Source organism: Urocampus carinirostris, chromosome 1 (assembly GCF_059441175.1).
Source record: "Urocampus carinirostris isolate Australia breed hairy pipefish chromosome 1, RoL_Ucar_1.0, whole genome shotgun sequence".
NCBI lineage: Eukaryota > Metazoa > Chordata > Actinopteri > Syngnathiformes > Syngnathidae > Urocampus > Urocampus carinirostris.
The window spans coordinates 42,475,711-42,493,102 of record NC_142349.1 but is presented as its reverse complement, the minus strand read 5'-3'; the positions used below and the strand labels follow the sequence as shown (position 1 = coordinate 42,493,102).

Sequence of the window (17,392 nt, the reverse complement as noted above, 5' to 3'; positions counted from 1 at the left end):
ATGAAGTTGAGGCACTAAATAATACACACCATTCCTTTAGAAAGCAATAAAAATCATTTTCCCCATCTCATTTTTCTTTTTGCTGTACTCAGAAAATGACATCAAAGGTCAACAACCAATCACGGTTCACTAATTATCTGAAGCAGAATCATTAATTGTCATTACCTGAGACCTAAGGAACTTGGATTTCATTTTGTCCTGGGTCAATGCCCACAATTTTTCAGTTTCAGGGGAGACACTTTAGCTGGGCCACTGAGCCTATCAAGACAAAATAAATAAATAAATAAAATACTACAACTATTAAGATGACTTCACTACATTTCAAGATCAAGACATCACGGCAGACTGGATGCAGCTTTGCTCATGATGACTAAAAAAAATGCCAAGCCTAGATAGCAGAAGAAAATTGAATTTGGCTTTTGCCTTTTTATTCCTACGTATGTGTTTATAAGGAATTTTCTTTTTAGTAAATCCTATGTTGCATACCATTGGGGTCGAGTATGGCAGTAGGTGGTGCTGAAAGTGAATTTTTTACTTTTAGTTTTGGGACGCATGTTTAGTTGCAGGTTTTTTAAGAAAGACGACGCTTTATGGATGTACCTGATTGAACCATTTGACAGTTCAACTCCTATTAAAGCCCTATTCTGCTTTGTATGTTTTTATTTTTATTTATCAAAATCTCAACGAGCAATGAAGCCATTACAAAAAAAAAATGTCACCATCGTGGCTTATCAACATTGATTGCCATGCTTGTTTTTCTTTTGCTTTTTTTGTGATTTCTTGGCACGTTTTTTTGGTCATGATTTTCTCCCCTACAATGTTTTTCATTTGATTGACAGGTTGATGATGTCATAACAACCAATATAAGTGTGCGAAAGCTGATGGACAATGTCACAAGTTCATTTCAGGAGACGGCTCCACACGTGAATGGAACAACAAAAAAGGATTGTGTAAATGCATATTGTACAACACTCGTCACCATCGAAGTGTGTATACATGTGTTTGCTGTGTCCGGGTGTCTGTTTGTGTCACGGAGGATTATTTGCAACAGTTGATTGTTTGGTGTGAGCTTTGCAAAAGGATGGACATATAATCTCATCCTCCCCAGCCCACTGACGACTTTCAAGTCTATCCCCCTTGGAGGAAGATACAATACTAAACAGTAAACACTACTTGGGAGTCCCTGTCCTCAACATCAGTCCTGTAGTATCGGTTTGGGAAGCACATAATGATTATCATGCTATAGTCTGGTATAGTAGTAAAATGTGTTGGTGAAAGCTTTCGGGGTCTTTATGTTCAAAAAAATAATTGTAAATAATTTTGATAGTTAATAAATGAGAGATGTAGATTATTTGTTTAAGCACCTTGTCAATGTGACAAATGTAATGACTAATATCTGATGAAAAACAAATACAGAAAGTAAAGAATTAAAAGAAAAAAAGTCAGAAAATTATTCAAATATTTACTGGAGAATATTTTTCCATAAATGTTAAACTGATATTGAGTACCAATAATGTCATAACGATCAGATTATTCTATGTAGATTTTGTGCCAAATCAACAATAACAAACACTAATTGATTCAAATTGAATCGTTTCTCCGGCGCCGTCACGAATGGCAGCCACTCCAGCAGCTCCCGTGTTATTTTCGATTGTTCTCAGCTCAGGGATGCTGCTGGAAAAGTGAATTTCCCTTCGGGGATGAATAAAGTATCTATCTATCTATCTATCTATCTATCTAATGAAACAAACTCTATTGCATGGTATTGGTGGATCCGAAATTAATGCTCAACATGAGAAAAACATGTCCAAAAATGTATGTAATAAGTACTAAAAAGTTCATGTCGATCGCTAAAAACTGAATGTTTAAAACACAACAAAATGAGACGTTTACATCATTCAAATTGTAAAGAACAAGTCATTAAGGCAGCCAGTCAAAATACAGTATGTTTAAAAAATATATAATTTGAGATGTAAACATCACAGAAAGTACATGATTAAGGCAAATTCAATTAAAATGTATTAATGTTGAGGATCATAAGATTTATTCTTCCAAATGTGATTGAGAAGTTCAAAAGCATGTAGATTATGTGAACAATTTCAAAAATATTCAATATGAGGCACAGCATACGTCAAGTCGGTAATCCAGCTCCTTCCAAACGGGCTAAAGCATATCTTGAGTAAGTCTTAATCAGATAGCTAGTTTTTTTCTTTTTATATAAAAATGATATGCTTTTTGAGTCTTTCTCCAATTTTATATATATATATATATATATATATATATATATATATATATATATAGTCATTATAATTATTAATACTCAATAATATAGTTCTTTTGAAACACCCTGTATAATTTGAGGGGAATGATTGGGGTAAAATAAAAGAAAATATATTCATATTAAAAAACGAATTGGAGAAATATTGGTATCTAGAATTTGTGACACTTTTTTCACTATGTGTTTGTGTGTGTGCGTGGCTCTCTCTCTCCAGCATGATAATCTGCATGTATTAATCTGTTGTTTGAACTCCTTAAACAAGCACAGTCCATCAATCACATCTGCTCTCGCAACAGGAGTGAAGATCAGCTATTTATAAACCATTTTGGTGGGTATTCGTGGTTTTTGTATTTTGGTTTATGCATGCACACACTTACGCATGCAAAAATGAGTGTACACACAGATGGAACTTGGACCTAATTTCACGCATTTAATAATAAATGATGCTTCCTCGTTTGGCCAACAAGTGGCTTGCCTACTGTACAATACCGATTGAGATCAAAGAGAATAACCTTTATTACTTTCACCATTGAATTTTGAAAGAATGGCATATAGCAGAGAATATCAACTTGACCCTCAACATTGTAAGATGCAAGTGAAATTTACTCTTTACTAGGTAATTTAGTTTTTAACTACTCAAGACAGCAATTTAAGACAAACTTAAAATAAACTTTAACTTTTCCTGTCATAACTCTCATATAAAACTAATAGTTTACTATTCTAATTCTTCTAGACATTAAAATGTAGCAGACTACATAATAGTTACCTTTATTAACTGGCAGCAGAAGTACTAGGGACCTTATTTTACTACCTGGCAAACAAACCTCTTGCTCTTTCAATTAAAAACATTAATTGAGTTCATCTACTGTATTCGAGGTCAATTTACAGTAATAATACAGTCGATTTCATCCTATAATTCGAGACATGGCAGCTTCAAAAAGGTAATATATAATTAAACTACATATTCTAACATGTAAAGTTTGCTTTTTACCAGTAAAAAAAACTCACCTTGCACTTATGAAACAGATGGAAAACTTCTTCACAAATTGTATATTTTACCATCTAATGTAGGATGATAAACTTCCCATTTAAAGGTTGAAATAATTGTATTATACCATTCTACCAGATAACACAGAAGAATGTAAAATTTGTAAGCTAACCAACCTGTTAACTCAAACAGGAAAAAACAATAGTAAACCTTATATTTTACCTGGTCCACTACTTGCACTTTCACTTTGGACCGGGAAAAAAAAAGTCCCAAATATCTACCAAGCTAACTACAGTACTAGTAAAATTTCAAACTAGATAAACTGCATCAAATTATTCAATTGAAAAAACACAAAAAGTAACATAAATAAATAAAAGGTAACTGACGTCCTCAATAGTGGATATTGTTACAATATAAACAAACTAAAAAAAGTAAGGGAAGGACATGAGAGGCTATGGTCTGAGTCTGAAAGCTTACCTGCTGAGCTTTGCTGTCTCCCGCCCGACAAGAGCGTGGCATCGGGAGATAAAGAGGATGCTTGTGGTGATGACAAGAGAGCCAAAGTCACAGTCTTTGCGTCATCTGAGAAAATTTGCAGATTATACACAATGACAGCTTGGTGCTTGGGAGTAAACCCCATCAGCAAGTCCCAATCTCTTCCCGCCTTATCCTGCACAATTGAAATCCCTCCAACCGTCACTCACCTCTCTGGTACGTCAGGTCACTCACTAGATGCTGATCAGGGAAAAGATTTATTCGGACGTCTCCAAAAAAAAAAAAAAAGGGATTCTGGGACAGCAAGAGGAAACCTACACTCCTGTCCACAAGGGGGCAGCGTGACTCTGCTCAGTAGCAACAGCTGCACCTTTCATGGTGGCTTCAGTCAATGTGCATCTCTATTTGTGTCAATAATGTTAGAGTCACAAGAGGAAATCAATTTGGTTTTACCATTTCTACAAGTAGTTAATTTATCCTGAACCTTTTAAATTTGCAATATAGTCTTGACTTTTGCTGTGATTTTGCATGTTTAAATGAATGGAAGTAACAGTTAAATTAAGGACAAAGTAAGCATAGTCTGAAATGTTAAAACTCAATCTTCTGCCTTCCATAAATGGCAAATATGAAGGTTGACTTCAATTACATCTATAATGGTTTCCTACATCCAGGAGAGTAAGCTTGGAGAAAGTCTGTGTGTGTGTGTGTGTGTGTATGTATGTCTGTCTGTCTGTCTGGCAGCGTCATGATTTGCCAATTGCCCTCACCTGCGCAACCTCGTTCACCCCTGGCTACCCGTATCCCGATTCTGTTTCCTGTATCGATCCCCAATCCAAACTCTGTTCTCCTGTCCTGGCTACCTGTATCCTGCCCGATTCTGTTTCCTGTATCGATCCCTGGCTAACCGACTTGTTACGATCTCCGACCACGCTCCGTCTCCCGTCCCGGCTGACTGACTTGTTCCGCTCTCCGACCACGCTTCGGTTGCGAAGGCTTCCCGCTTCCCCTGCCCAGCAAGCACCAGATTGCTGTCTTTTTCCTCCTGCCCTGACTTCCCCGATTCCTTAATAAAGCATTGTGTGAAACGTTACGCATTTGGGTCCCCCGCTTGTACCGGTCGTGACAGGCAGTATGTGTGTTTGTTTGTATGTGACTATAGCTTCCAAAACAGCTGAACCAATTTCCATGAACATTACACAGTACTTTAGGCCTTTGCAAGTGTCTTCATCTAGCTTTCTTATAATAACAACAAAGACCATTTATTCAACTGCAATTCTGTTTTTGTTGGTAGATCTATAGTTAATTTGTTACAGTCGTATACCCTCAGTCCAAAAACAAAATGAGCACAGAAATCCACTTTTCTTTTAAAGTCGAAAATCACAGGAAAATTGCAACAAAGGTCAGACCAATCGCAATTAGTTTTTTTTTTCTTTTTCAAAAAATCGTGCAGCCGTTAGTGCCCTGTTTAGGTATTGTATGCACTTTTATCTTGGACGTGACTCGTAGGGGGGCAATGACGCTTCATAGGACAATGCCATACAAACTGATACCAGCCGCAGTTAATCATGAGGAAAGAAAAAATACAATGGCAAAATGAGGCCCACTGAGAGCAGTGTTGGCCTCATTTTTAAGCAGATTTTTTTTAGAAACATGTCGAGTCAAGTAGTGTTTATTTGTAAACCCCTAATCACAAGAAGTCTCAAAGGGCTGTAACAGACTACAATTACAGAATCCCCTGATCTAAAACCTACATGAGGGCAAGGAAAAACTCCAAAACCTAAACATGAAGAAGATGAAGAAACCTTGAGAAGGGACCACGCATGATGTAATCCCCCTTCAAGGATGACCAGGCTGCAATGGATGTTGTAATAACAATTAATACAGAGATATCAACAAGAAATATAGGTGATAACAGATTGTCCGGTTGACAACTTCCTGAGGTGAACATTATTCATGAGCTATTGAATATAAGTTTGTTTTAAGCCCAGATTTAAATCCTTTCCACTGAGGTTTCAATATTCAATCCTTTAAACCACAACATTAAAATTCAAGCATTTTTAAGGATTTCATGCACCTTTATGAGCCCTGTCTATCAATTTTGTGTTAGTGTAGTTTGCATCCTTTAAAAAAGGTGGGATAATGCTGTCTTTTACACAGGCTGTGTAAAAAGGATGAGGGTCCCACAGGAGTGACAGATGGAGATGGCGGGAATTTGAATAAGCGGGACGCACTGAATCCATTGTAGTACTGAAAATCAACCCGCGGCTAATTGCCCGGGCTTCCCAACACAAAAGTCTGTATGTGAAATGTGATCCGCAGGACTGTTGTACGGCGACTAAATTGTACAAGCTGTAACATTTTGCTTCTGGCGAGACGAGAGGCGAAGGCGGCGGGGCATGGAAAGCGAGCGGCTTCTGACACCGCAACTAAGTGTTAAGCTCCCAAGCAGATGATTAACTATTGACATGTCTCAGTGAAAGCCGTTCTGGATGCATGGCGTCCTGCAAGGAGACACCGGTGACGATTAGCAGCAGTGTCCTGTAAGAGGAGAGCTCCTTAAAGTTTGTCAACAAGACTAGCATGTGCACGCCGTATGACGGCGGCCAGTTGCCCTCGCCCGCACTATGCCTGCTTTTCATTAAGCCAATTAGCAAACTCCGAGTCGTCCCTAATGAGGGAGCTCCTGGACCGACTGCTCCGATTTCCGCTCGTGCTGCTTTTCCCAAAGGAGAACATTCCTTGCACTAATTTCAGTTTCGCACAGAAGACTTTCAGCCGCATGTGTTGTTTGTCATAGTCTGTGCGAACATGAGGGTGTGTATGCATACGGTAGATATGTGTAGTTCCCCTCTTTGGCCTTTTACAAAGCTGAGACTTACAATGAGGTAATGGTATTATACTTTACCAACAATACCGAACCACAAGACCATTAACCGAGCTATGAAATATACACTGTCAAATTTCGAGGTACGTATTGTGAATCAATATGGCATTGTGAGTGAATGTGATATCCCATTACAATAGTACCAGCGATCCCTTTTCCCACAACTAAATTGAGTACATTAATATCTAAAAAATACTTCCGATGCTTGAGGTTTGTGTATTGTGTCTTGTACTGCATTTGAAAATAGTAAGGGACACCATGTGTGACAGAACACTTTTTCCCGATATGCTTAACAATTGTCCCCGAACAACGGGCCGCGGGCTGGATACATCCCACCCACACATTTGGTCCAGCCCCTGAACAATACCAAAGAGGATTTTGACACGCATTTTTCTTATTTACCTAAAAAACAAAAGACTCAAATTCTAGGTACACGTTTTTGGTTGTACCGTAATTGGATTAAAAAAAGAGTCATGGGATAAGATTACCACTGGACTAGTTACAGTATATGATATATGAAAAGCCATTGGGTTTTATCTTATTTTCACAGTATCTAGTCACAGGCCCAGAGACTAATGTTAATTTTGTTGAAGGTTTCACATGTTACAAAGACAATAAATGTGTCACTTGCAATGCTTGAAATAGAAGATAAGAACAGAACATAAATGATTGCCATTATATCATATGAAAGGCACAACAAAATTAACATTCATCTCAGGTACCGTGAATAAAACAGTGTAATAAGATAAAATCTACGTCCTTTTCAAACATGGTTCAGTGCTTTAAGATAAACTTGGATTGGGCCTGTTAAGACTGTACCTTGCACAACAGAAAATATATATTCCATGGACTTTTTCTCAGTGAAGAGCCCACAAAGGGTTATTTGGATATAATTGTCACACTCTTTCTGTTAAAAACTGACCTGTCTCTCATCAGAGAACGGAAAACGTATGTGGCTCTCACAGGAAAAGATTTGGGGACCCCTGGCACACACAGGCTGTACAATAAAATACGATAACCTTTTATTAAAAGGTTAAGTCCTTCTTCCATCAAGTACAACAAAAATGTATTGAACAATATAAGACTATTCACACTTCAGATATGAATCTGATACATGTACTATACTCTATTTTAAAATAGTATCAGTTCACTGTTCCCGAAACCACTTGAGTTGTAAGGGCACCACTTCTTGTGGTGTGTCTTGGGCAAATTCAGCATGGTGGGGCCGACAGTGGTTTGATACTCCCCGTGAAAAAGATGGTTGGTTGGTTGAATCCCCTAACCACTAGAGTTGTAGGGGCACTATTTCTTGTGGTGTGTCTTGGGAAAACACACAACATATGTTTCCACCATATCTTGAACTGGGGACCTTTCGCGTGCTATATGAATGTGCTAACCACTGCACAACAGAAACAGATAGAATTAGTTTAAAAGTCTTTTGTTCCTAAATTTAGAGTAGGCCTCTTTTGTTAAAATTCACATGTAATGCATCACTTGTGGCTTTTATATTTTTCTTGAAAGACAAACTATGTGGCAATGGCATTAGGTCCTTTTGTTACTCAGTAAAGGCTCAAACTTACTTAAACTTAACAAACTTAGCATTTTGTATATTTCTGTATCTAGAATCAAATTATTTATGTATTTCAATAACTAACTAGATTAATTAAAAACATTGTTCCATCAAAAATAAATTATTTAAAGTAGGGTACATAAAATTCAAAAATTCCCACATTTTAACCAAACTTTGAAAATAAAAACAAAAATAAAATTTTGTTTGATATAATACGTCTTTCTTCAAGACACTAGATAACAGTTCATTATTCATTATTGCTTGCAAAATAAATTGTTATTTTTTATTTCGAAACCAATTATTCAAGTACTGTTTTTTAATTGTCCTTTGTGGTAATATTGTCGTAGTGTTGAGCCGAACCCTCATATTCTGAATTAATTTCACATATTTCCAGCAAAAATTTAGAGTATGCAACATAATTTCAACATGCCATTTTAGGGTCTGTGGAAAAACAGCTCTCTTAGGTGTATAGGTTTTCAACACCCTTTCACACTAAAAAACAACATCTCGCATTTAATTCGGGACCCAAGTACAAACACACTTGAGCACATTTTTTAAATGTTGTTGTAATTAACAAAAAATTTTTTTGACTCAGATGAGCGCCAAAATTGAGTTGTTTTGTAGGATATTGGGGAATGCTTAAAATGGTGTCTATTCATTTGTAACACTATTTTGGTTACTTTTGGCCCAACTACATTATTAATTGCAAAGCTACAGGATAATATTGATAAGTGAAACTTGCACCTGTATGAACATGTCACAAGCAACAAGCATGATTGCTGCTGGTTTCCAGACGTTTGGCATACATCATGCTCGACCCAAATGCACACAGACACAAACGAGCACCAACTTTCAACCTTAAACTCGTCTGGGACTGAGACATTTTGGGTTAATTGGGTCAAATTGCAAGGAGCAGTGCATTACTTTTGAAATTGGAACCATGTGGGGCTTGACATCACTTTGAGCGTGTGCTTGGTGTGTGGTTCATTGTTGAGGTGTATTGATTGAAGAAAGGACGTTAGAGGTAAAATCAACCCCCAAAAAAAATCAGACTGGGCTGGGACGGGAGGAATTGGAATTAGGAATGGGGTTTATCTGTTTGAAGCCTGCAGAGTCTCACCTCCATGATGAAGGGGCCGGCTGGGGTAGGGCAACAACATGGCCGTAATTGATGTCTGACATCCGACTCACTTTGGCTGTTGTAACAGCTTGGCCATTTATTAAAATTGACATAATGGTTTGTTTCCATTTCAACTACCTATGGAAGGGGGGTGTCCGAGACAAAACAGAGGACATGTGTAATCATGTCATGCTACACGTGTGTGACATTCGGGCACAGGCAGGACTCAGGTTTGGTGACCACAATCCCTAGCAGCACCTCTGCTTGGCGATACAGCGCCAAAGCATGTGCAGAGTTCACATACGAGGCAGAAGAACGCGGCATAAATCGGATCAGGTTTGTATTTAGGGGGATTTAATGACAGAATGAAAAGCTGCTTCAGTTAATGAAAATGTTGTTTGTCCCTAAAAAAATCCCACCCACCAAAAAGGGGGAAAACGGGAATCAGGATTGTTGTGTCGTGTTTTTAAATCAAGACTGTTTTTATTTATATTTGTAGTGATAGGTAAATTAAATACTAGGCTTTTAGAAGTTCAGTCCACATGCACACATTTGTCGCTGCTGTAGATTTTCCAGAAAACAATTAATTCATTTAATGTCAGAATTTTTTCTCAAATGGGAAGTGTAGTTGCCAAACAACTTTTGACATTTTGACTCATTTTTGAAGGCCTACGTAAAATCTAGTTCTGTAGATATACTGGACTGTCTCAGAAAATTAGAATATTGTGATAAAGTTCTTTATTTTCTGTAATGCAATTAAAAAAACAAAAATGTCATACATTCTGGATTCATTACACATCAACTGAACTATTTCAAGCCTTTTATTATTTGAATATTGCTGATTTTGGCTTACAGCTGAAAAAAAACTCAAAAATCCTATCTCAAAATATTAGAATACTTCCTCAGACCAAGTAAAAAAATAATTTTATAACAGCAAAACTAAATCAAACATTTGAAAATGTCCATTGATGCACTCAGTACTTGGTTGGGAATCCTTTTGCACGGATTACTGCATCAATCCGGCGTGGCATGGAGGCTATCAGCCTGTGGCATTGCTGAGGTGTTATTGATGCCCAGGATGCTTCGATAGCGGCCTTCAGCTCATTTGCATTTGTAGGTCTGGTGTCTTTCATCTTCTTCTTAACTATACCCCACAAATTCTCGATGGGGTTCAGGTCAGGGGAATTAGCAGGCCAATCAAGGACAGTGATGCCATGGTCAGTGCACCAGTTACTGGTGGTTTTGGCACTCTGGGCAGGTGCCAGATCATGCTGGAAAATGAAATCCTCATCTCCATAGAGCTTTTCAGCAGATGGAAGCATGTAGTGCTCTAAAATCTCTTGGTACACAGTTGCATTTACTCTGGACTTGATGAAACACAGTGGACCAACACCAGCAGCTGACATGGCTCCCCAAACCATTGCTGACTGTGGGAACTTCACACTGGATTTCAAGCAACTTGGATTTTGCTCCTCTCCAGCCTTTCTCCAGACTCTGGCGCCTTGACTTCCAAATGAAATGCAAAACTTGCTTTCGTCTGAAAAGAGGACTTTGGACCACTCTGCAACTGTCTAGTGCTTCTTCTCCATAGCCCAAGTCAGACGCTTCTTCCGTTGTCTTGAGTTCAGAAGTGGCTTGACCATGGGAATACGGCTATTGTAGCCCATTTCCCGGACACGTCTGTGAACTGTGGCTTTTGATACCTGGACTCCAGCTTCAGCCCACTGTCTTTGAAGGTCCCCCAAATTCTGGAAGCGGCTCTTCTTCACAATTTTGTTAAGGCTGCGGTCATCTCTCTTGGTTGTGCAGCGTTTCCGGCCACATTTTTCCCTTCCAACAGACTTTTTGTGGATATGCTTTGAAACTGCACTCTGTGAACAGCCTGCTCTTTGAGAAATTTCTTTTTGTGTCTTACCCTCCTGATGGAGGGTATCAATGATGGTCCTCTGGACAGCAGACAGATCAGCAGTCTTCCCCATACTTGTGATTTAGTTTACTGAACCAAGCTGAGTGTTTTTAAGGCTCAGGAAACCCTCGCAAGGTGTTTCGAGTTAATTAGATGATTCAGGTGATTAGTTGAATAGCCTACTTGTATACTTTTTCATGATATTCTAATATTTTGAGATAGGATTTTTGAGTTTTCTTAAGCTGTAAGCCAAATTCAGCAATATTCAAATAATAAAAGGCTTGAAATAGTTCAGTTGATGTGTAATGAATCCAGAATGTATGACATTTTTGTTTTTTTAATTGCATTACAGAAAATAAAGAACTTTATCACAATATTCTAATTTTCTGAGACAGTCCAGTATAGGACATATCAAAAGATAGCTAGAACCCTCACCTTTCATTAGAAAAAAAGTATGTTTTAATTTTACCATTGTTCAGTAAACAACAGTTGAACATAGCTAAGTTTCTCGAAAATACTCTTCCAAGAAAACTTTAGGAAAAACGGCTTTTTGTGAAAGGAGGCATTTCAAGCAGAACTTATATCTAAACAATGCTTTTCATAAACACAGTCTGTCAGTCAGGTTTGGTTCTCTCTCTCTTCCTCTCTCGCTTTTCCTTTTTTGGTCACTTCCTCCTTAGCTCTTATTTCCTGGTGTCACTCTCCCCGATTGCTCCCTAATCACTTTTCATGCTCACTTTTTAAGCACACTGATTTTCTAGTGCTAGGTGCTAGATTGTTGCCTCTTTTGCCTTATTCCAAGCTTTGTCTGTTTCTGGTGTACCGAACTTTTGCTTGCTTTCTGAGCATGACTTCTGCCTCTGGTGATCAAGTTACTGCTGCCCCGATGCCTGATTCCCTGTGAGCTCAACACTGCTTGAAATAAATCCTCTGTACTATCGTAGTTGCAGCATTGTGCTTCCACGCCACCCTGCGCGGGTCCTTAACACAAGAGTGTTTTGCTTGTAAAATAGCATTTAATTAAAAGAACACTTAACTTAAGCATTAGCGATGCATGAACCTTTGAGCGCCCGATGTTTCCAGTGACTTGATTGAACGGTTTCGGTCACTCGGGGGCCACCCACACACTCTAAATCGTTGAATAGAGAAGGCAAATCAATACAAAGAAGTGGAGGCTCCTCGATATGTGGACAAAAATCAAACCAATTCCTTCAATCTCGTGGTGATTTATCATACTGAAATCAGTACCAGAGAGTTACTAGATAATTACTGATCAGCAGCGCCAATGCCTTGGGAATATATATATATATATATTTAATAATTCGAACAAATGTAATGTGAATCCCAATTCTCTTTAATGGGGAATTCTGAAGTGTTCTTAAAAGTTGAAAGTAGAATACTTTCTCTATTAAGTATGTGTTAACAATGCCAAACTGTGTTCAAAAGCAGTGGTAAGTTTTTTTTCAACTGTGCCTATTTGCTTTAATCTTACTTTTGACAAACCTGTGAGAGCAGAAAAGGGGACAGGGGTGATAAGTGATTTTACGCTCGTCCCCGGGGTTTGTTTATACTTGTGAGTGTCGCATGAAAATGGTGAAAGTAGGAAAAGGCCTGTTTCAAGTACAGTCGAAATTCTAAGCCAAACCTCAAGAGAGATGAAAAAATAAGAGTTTATTTGAGCATGTCTAAGAAATGCACACACTTGCTTGCTCAACATAAGGAGCTTGACAGGGGCTGCAATGAAGACACAAGGCAGGAGGTGGCGGCAGTGATTAAAAAAGTTCAAAATTTTGTACAGCTCCTTTGAAAATATTTAAATACCCATCTTTATTATACTGCCTAATGCATTCATAAATACAACAAAAATTTAACAACCAGTTTTGCAAACCACTTGTATTTTTTAATATTCATTTCCACATCAAAACACATTTGTACCATTCTTCATTTTTATACTACATACAGATTTATGCATATTTGATAGTAAGTCCTTTATAATGTTCATTGACATAACCTTTAAACTTGTAATATTCGAAGGTTCTGCGTCACTAAAACATAGAGCAGAATCATACTGCCCACTGAAGACTTGGCAGGCACTTGAGAGGCACCAAATAGTTTTTATTTTACTTTGATTCTACTATTTAAACTTGGTGGTGAGAGAAAAAGAATTGTTTTTTTTAGATAGTGTCATGGGCGTTGACACGAAAGCGGATAAACTCCCTGAGGTGACAACACCGGGATGCAAGGGAGGGGCAAGATCGGCGCCCTTTTGGCTCGACACTCGTGTTTGTCCGCTCTCACAACTTTCTATCTGCAAACTCTTGCTGACGTGACCCCCCAGGCACAAAATATCTGCCATCACGCAGGGCGAGCCCGGGCAAAGCCGCCCCTGCTAAGAACGACGGAAGGCTTTGTGAGGATTTGGAGTGAGTGACAGTAAACGCCAAGGAGGAAGAGGAATGCCGCAAGGGAGACACCAACGAGAGCGGGAGTGGGAGTGTTAATGGTGAAGTTCCCACTCAGGAATTTGGGAAATCTATTTTAGTAGTGCTACTGTGCATCTTTCATGAGGGGCCTCCGTTGTCAGACACTTATACTTTTTAAAACCTTACAGGATCTGAAAGTTACAGAAAATTCATGTTCTTCGCGAGAAAGCAAACCATGGGAAATCTTGGGAATCTTTGACATCCGCTTACAGGGTCAAGTGTTTAAAATTGTCTATAATCATTATAGTTTATAAAAATGTTTGTGAAGCATGGTGGGTTGAGATAGGGTCAGCCATGGGGGATCATTGCGTGATGGCTGTTCATAACTGAGAGCTAAGCTGTGCCGGATATAGTCATGTATATAACATTATTGACGCCTACATGTTATTTAAATTCAAAGCACTTTCATGTTTGACTATAAAGCTGCATAACTAAATGAAAAACGGAATGGTGCCAAAATAAGTGTCCTAGCAGCACAATTACACAAAGCAGAACCACCATGACTTTTACAAGTTCAATCTCTGGATGTACAATGTTCCACTTATTTCATTTTCCTTAGTGAGTGCCCCTCCGAGAATATATAAAGAAAATTGTTGGGGTGAGAACCAATATCTTCAAAGCATTGTCTCGTTATTACTTGGGATGTTTTGCAACCTGTAATGTTTGCTTGTTGATAATCTGTCGTTATGGAAGGACAACATAAAAACACACATAGGTGCATGTCACAAAATGGTTTTGCTTTAGTTCTGATCAACTCAAAGATAATGCTTTGTATTATGTTGAAATAATATATTGTGATAGAAAGTAAACTAAAAGTACCAAAATCCACCTCAAACGTTTAAAGAAAAAGTTTAAATGATGGTTGTTAATAATTAGCTTGTTTTCTAGTCAGTAGTTACTGATGAAAGGTGACCAACTGAAATTGTCAGAACAATATTGGGACAAGCAAATTTTCTTGAAAGGGACATATTATGAATTTTTTTTTCAATGCCGCTGAAACCACTTGTCATATCCATCCATTTCTGCACTGTTTATTGTTACCAAGGTCGCAGGAGTTCCTGGTGCCCAGCCCAGCCTACATAGGGAAATGGGCAGGGGACACCATGAACTGGTTGCCAGTCAATCGCATGGCACAAAAAGTCAGACAACTAATCAGATGCACACTCATACTTAGGGACAATTTAGACACCAATTCTCATGCAATGCACATTTTTTGGAAGGCGGTAGGAAACTGGGGTGCCCAGAAGAAAACACACTGACACAGGGAAAAATGTAAATTCAGCCCAAAGAAGCAGTTGGCTGAAATTGAACCTGGGACCAAAAGAACTAGGGGCCGAAGCGCTAACCCCTCATTAGCCGTTCCACCCTTAATTGAAATATTTCAAGGGAAAATTTTAAAAACAAGAACACATGCCTCTTTTATCCCGTTTTACTATGGGGCAAATCATGCAGAATGAAAATTTTTGTTTGCAAAATTGTTTCCATTTAAACAAGAGGTAATGCTAGAGAATGGTAACTTGTGGGTATAAAAAAGCGCTCTCAGCAAAGCATGGTTTGTGTTTTCACTGATGGAGGCAACAATTCATCCTAAAGGATTTTATACATTTGACTATAAATGATTTTGTACAATTGACCACAAGTTGCGTGTATTCAGTTAAAAGCAATAAAGATATTTTCTGACTGCTTTAATTCAATGTACAATAAAAGGTCAGGGCAGGCTGTGTGGAATGCATAAGTGGCAGATGTTGTTTACAGGACGAGACGTACTTCTGATAACAGAATGCCTGAGTGTGCGGTGTGAGAGATTGTGGATCCCAGGCGGCTTCCTTGGCGCGCCCATGGGAAGGGCCGACACGCCATCATGCGGGGAAAAGACAACCAATAAGTGAAAGCTAAAGTTAGCAGCAGATGACACATAGCCAGTAGGGGAATAGTAAGATGTCTTATCTTTGTTGAAATGTATAAAGGATCCCGGGCAACTCGGATGGGGGCCGTCTCCTGTTTGATACACTTAGATCTGCGGTTAGTAACAATAAACCCGCACCCGTGTGGAATTGCCAGCTTCCCGGTCATTTTCTCTCTCAAAACGAGCACGCATAATTGTTGGATGAATTTAGGTCGTGTTTGGTTAATGGAGTCAGAGAACTAATTCGAACAATTTAGTAAACGGTATATTTTGACAGTTAAAATCCCAACAATCCCAAAAAATCTTAACTTAATGTGCACATTTGTATGTGTGACGTATGTAGTGAACATCTTCTAATCAGGTGTCAACGTTTGTTCATTTCAGGAAAAGATACATAAAGAAACTAAAGGTGTCACATCTTTACCTAAATGTTGTATTGTAATGTTGCTGTTATGAAAAAACATCTACTTGATGGCCAGATTGTATAAAAAGAAAGGTATTGGGAAGGACCCTTTAGAACAGGTTTAAATTGCTTATCTGAGGGTAAGTTTCAGTCCACTCTTGTTGTTCTTGCAGGTTCAAAATCTAGTTGTCTTCTCTCCTTATTTTGAGTCTCTATTCAATAAACCTCCATTCCAACCAAACTATAGTAGAGTCCTTCATTGCCTTGCTAACATGTTTGATTTGTATCCAAAGAATCAAACCATCTCCCTCCAAGTCCTTTAGAAATACACTTCAATGGAAACCAGTGCTATCTGTTTCATGTGGTGGAGCAAACCCTAAACCCCCCAAAGAAATGGCCTGCAGTGGGATTGGCACCGCCAGACTGTACTTGCCCAAAAACACTACAGGAAGTAATCCCCTGACAACCCAGGTAGTTGAGGTATCCATGAACGGTGAACATATAAAATTTTAAAAACAGCATCCCTCTTGAATATTTAAAAGTTTAATGGATAAATTATGTTCATTTATGTATTATACGTGTGCTTTGCAAATAGCAGATATTTGATCAGAGGGTTCTCGACTTTTATATTCACCATAGAATCAACAACTGGAGTGGGAAATCTAATGCTCACAAAATTTAGACATTTCGTGCGAATGCTTAAGAGTGCGGTTTGATTTTGACCGATTGGGGGGCACAGGTGAGCGAACCGTTTTAGCGTTGTCGGATCGTGACAAACATCTTTTGAGGACGTTCCGTCTCCCTGTCGGTGTCCGTGTCTTCTCCCATCCCTAAACCCTTTCATGGGCGCTCTCCAATGGCTGTCCCGGTAACACGAGCCTGGACGCCTTTTGTGCCCATTCTTCTGCTTATCCTTTCATCTCTTTATAGAGCGGCAAGCTGGCCGAGATGGAAACCACCGCTCACTAAGTAGGGAAGGGAGGAACAGATAGCGGGTGGATGAGAGAAAGGTGTGGGATGGAAGGGAAGGGGTGGGGGGATTCTGTGATAGCAGTGTATGTTTGAGGCTCATCTAGTCATGGCTGTGCTTTTCAACAGGGCCATTCAAGGTGGGGAGCCCCGGGGGTCAAAAGCGCTGAGCGGCCAAGAAACGCATCACCCACCTTCCCCCTAACTCTCTACTGAAAAGCCTGACACTCCCATGTATGCATCTGTGTGGAGGGATCACTTATCTGAGAAGATGTATCAAAAGCAGTCTCAGCATTAGACATTGTGTTCCCAGGACATCGCGCTGGAAAAGAAACATATATACATATATAAACAAAAAAATTATGAAAATTTAGATCGTAGATTGAAATA

At 38.8% G+C, this 17,392-nt stretch overlaps 1 protein-coding gene across 5 annotated transcripts in view; it reads right to left on the bottom strand.

The window, feature by feature from the left end:
• The window catches only part of slc1a9 (solute carrier family 1 member 9), a 42,223-nt gene extending 37,128 nt beyond the window's left edge, over positions 1-5,095 (bottom strand). For 3 of the 5 annotated variants that reach the window (XM_088340076.1, XM_088340085.1, XM_088340108.1), the window contains exon 1: positions 3,744-3,959. In XM_088340076.1, coding sequence (XP_088196202.1) covers positions 3,744-3,906 — 163 coding nt within the window. In that variant the 5' untranslated portion in view covers positions 3,907-3,959. The other 2 variants (XM_088340100.1, XM_088340094.1) reach the window with 2 other exon arrangements.
• Between the last annotated feature and the right edge of the window lie 12,297 nt (positions 5,096-17,392).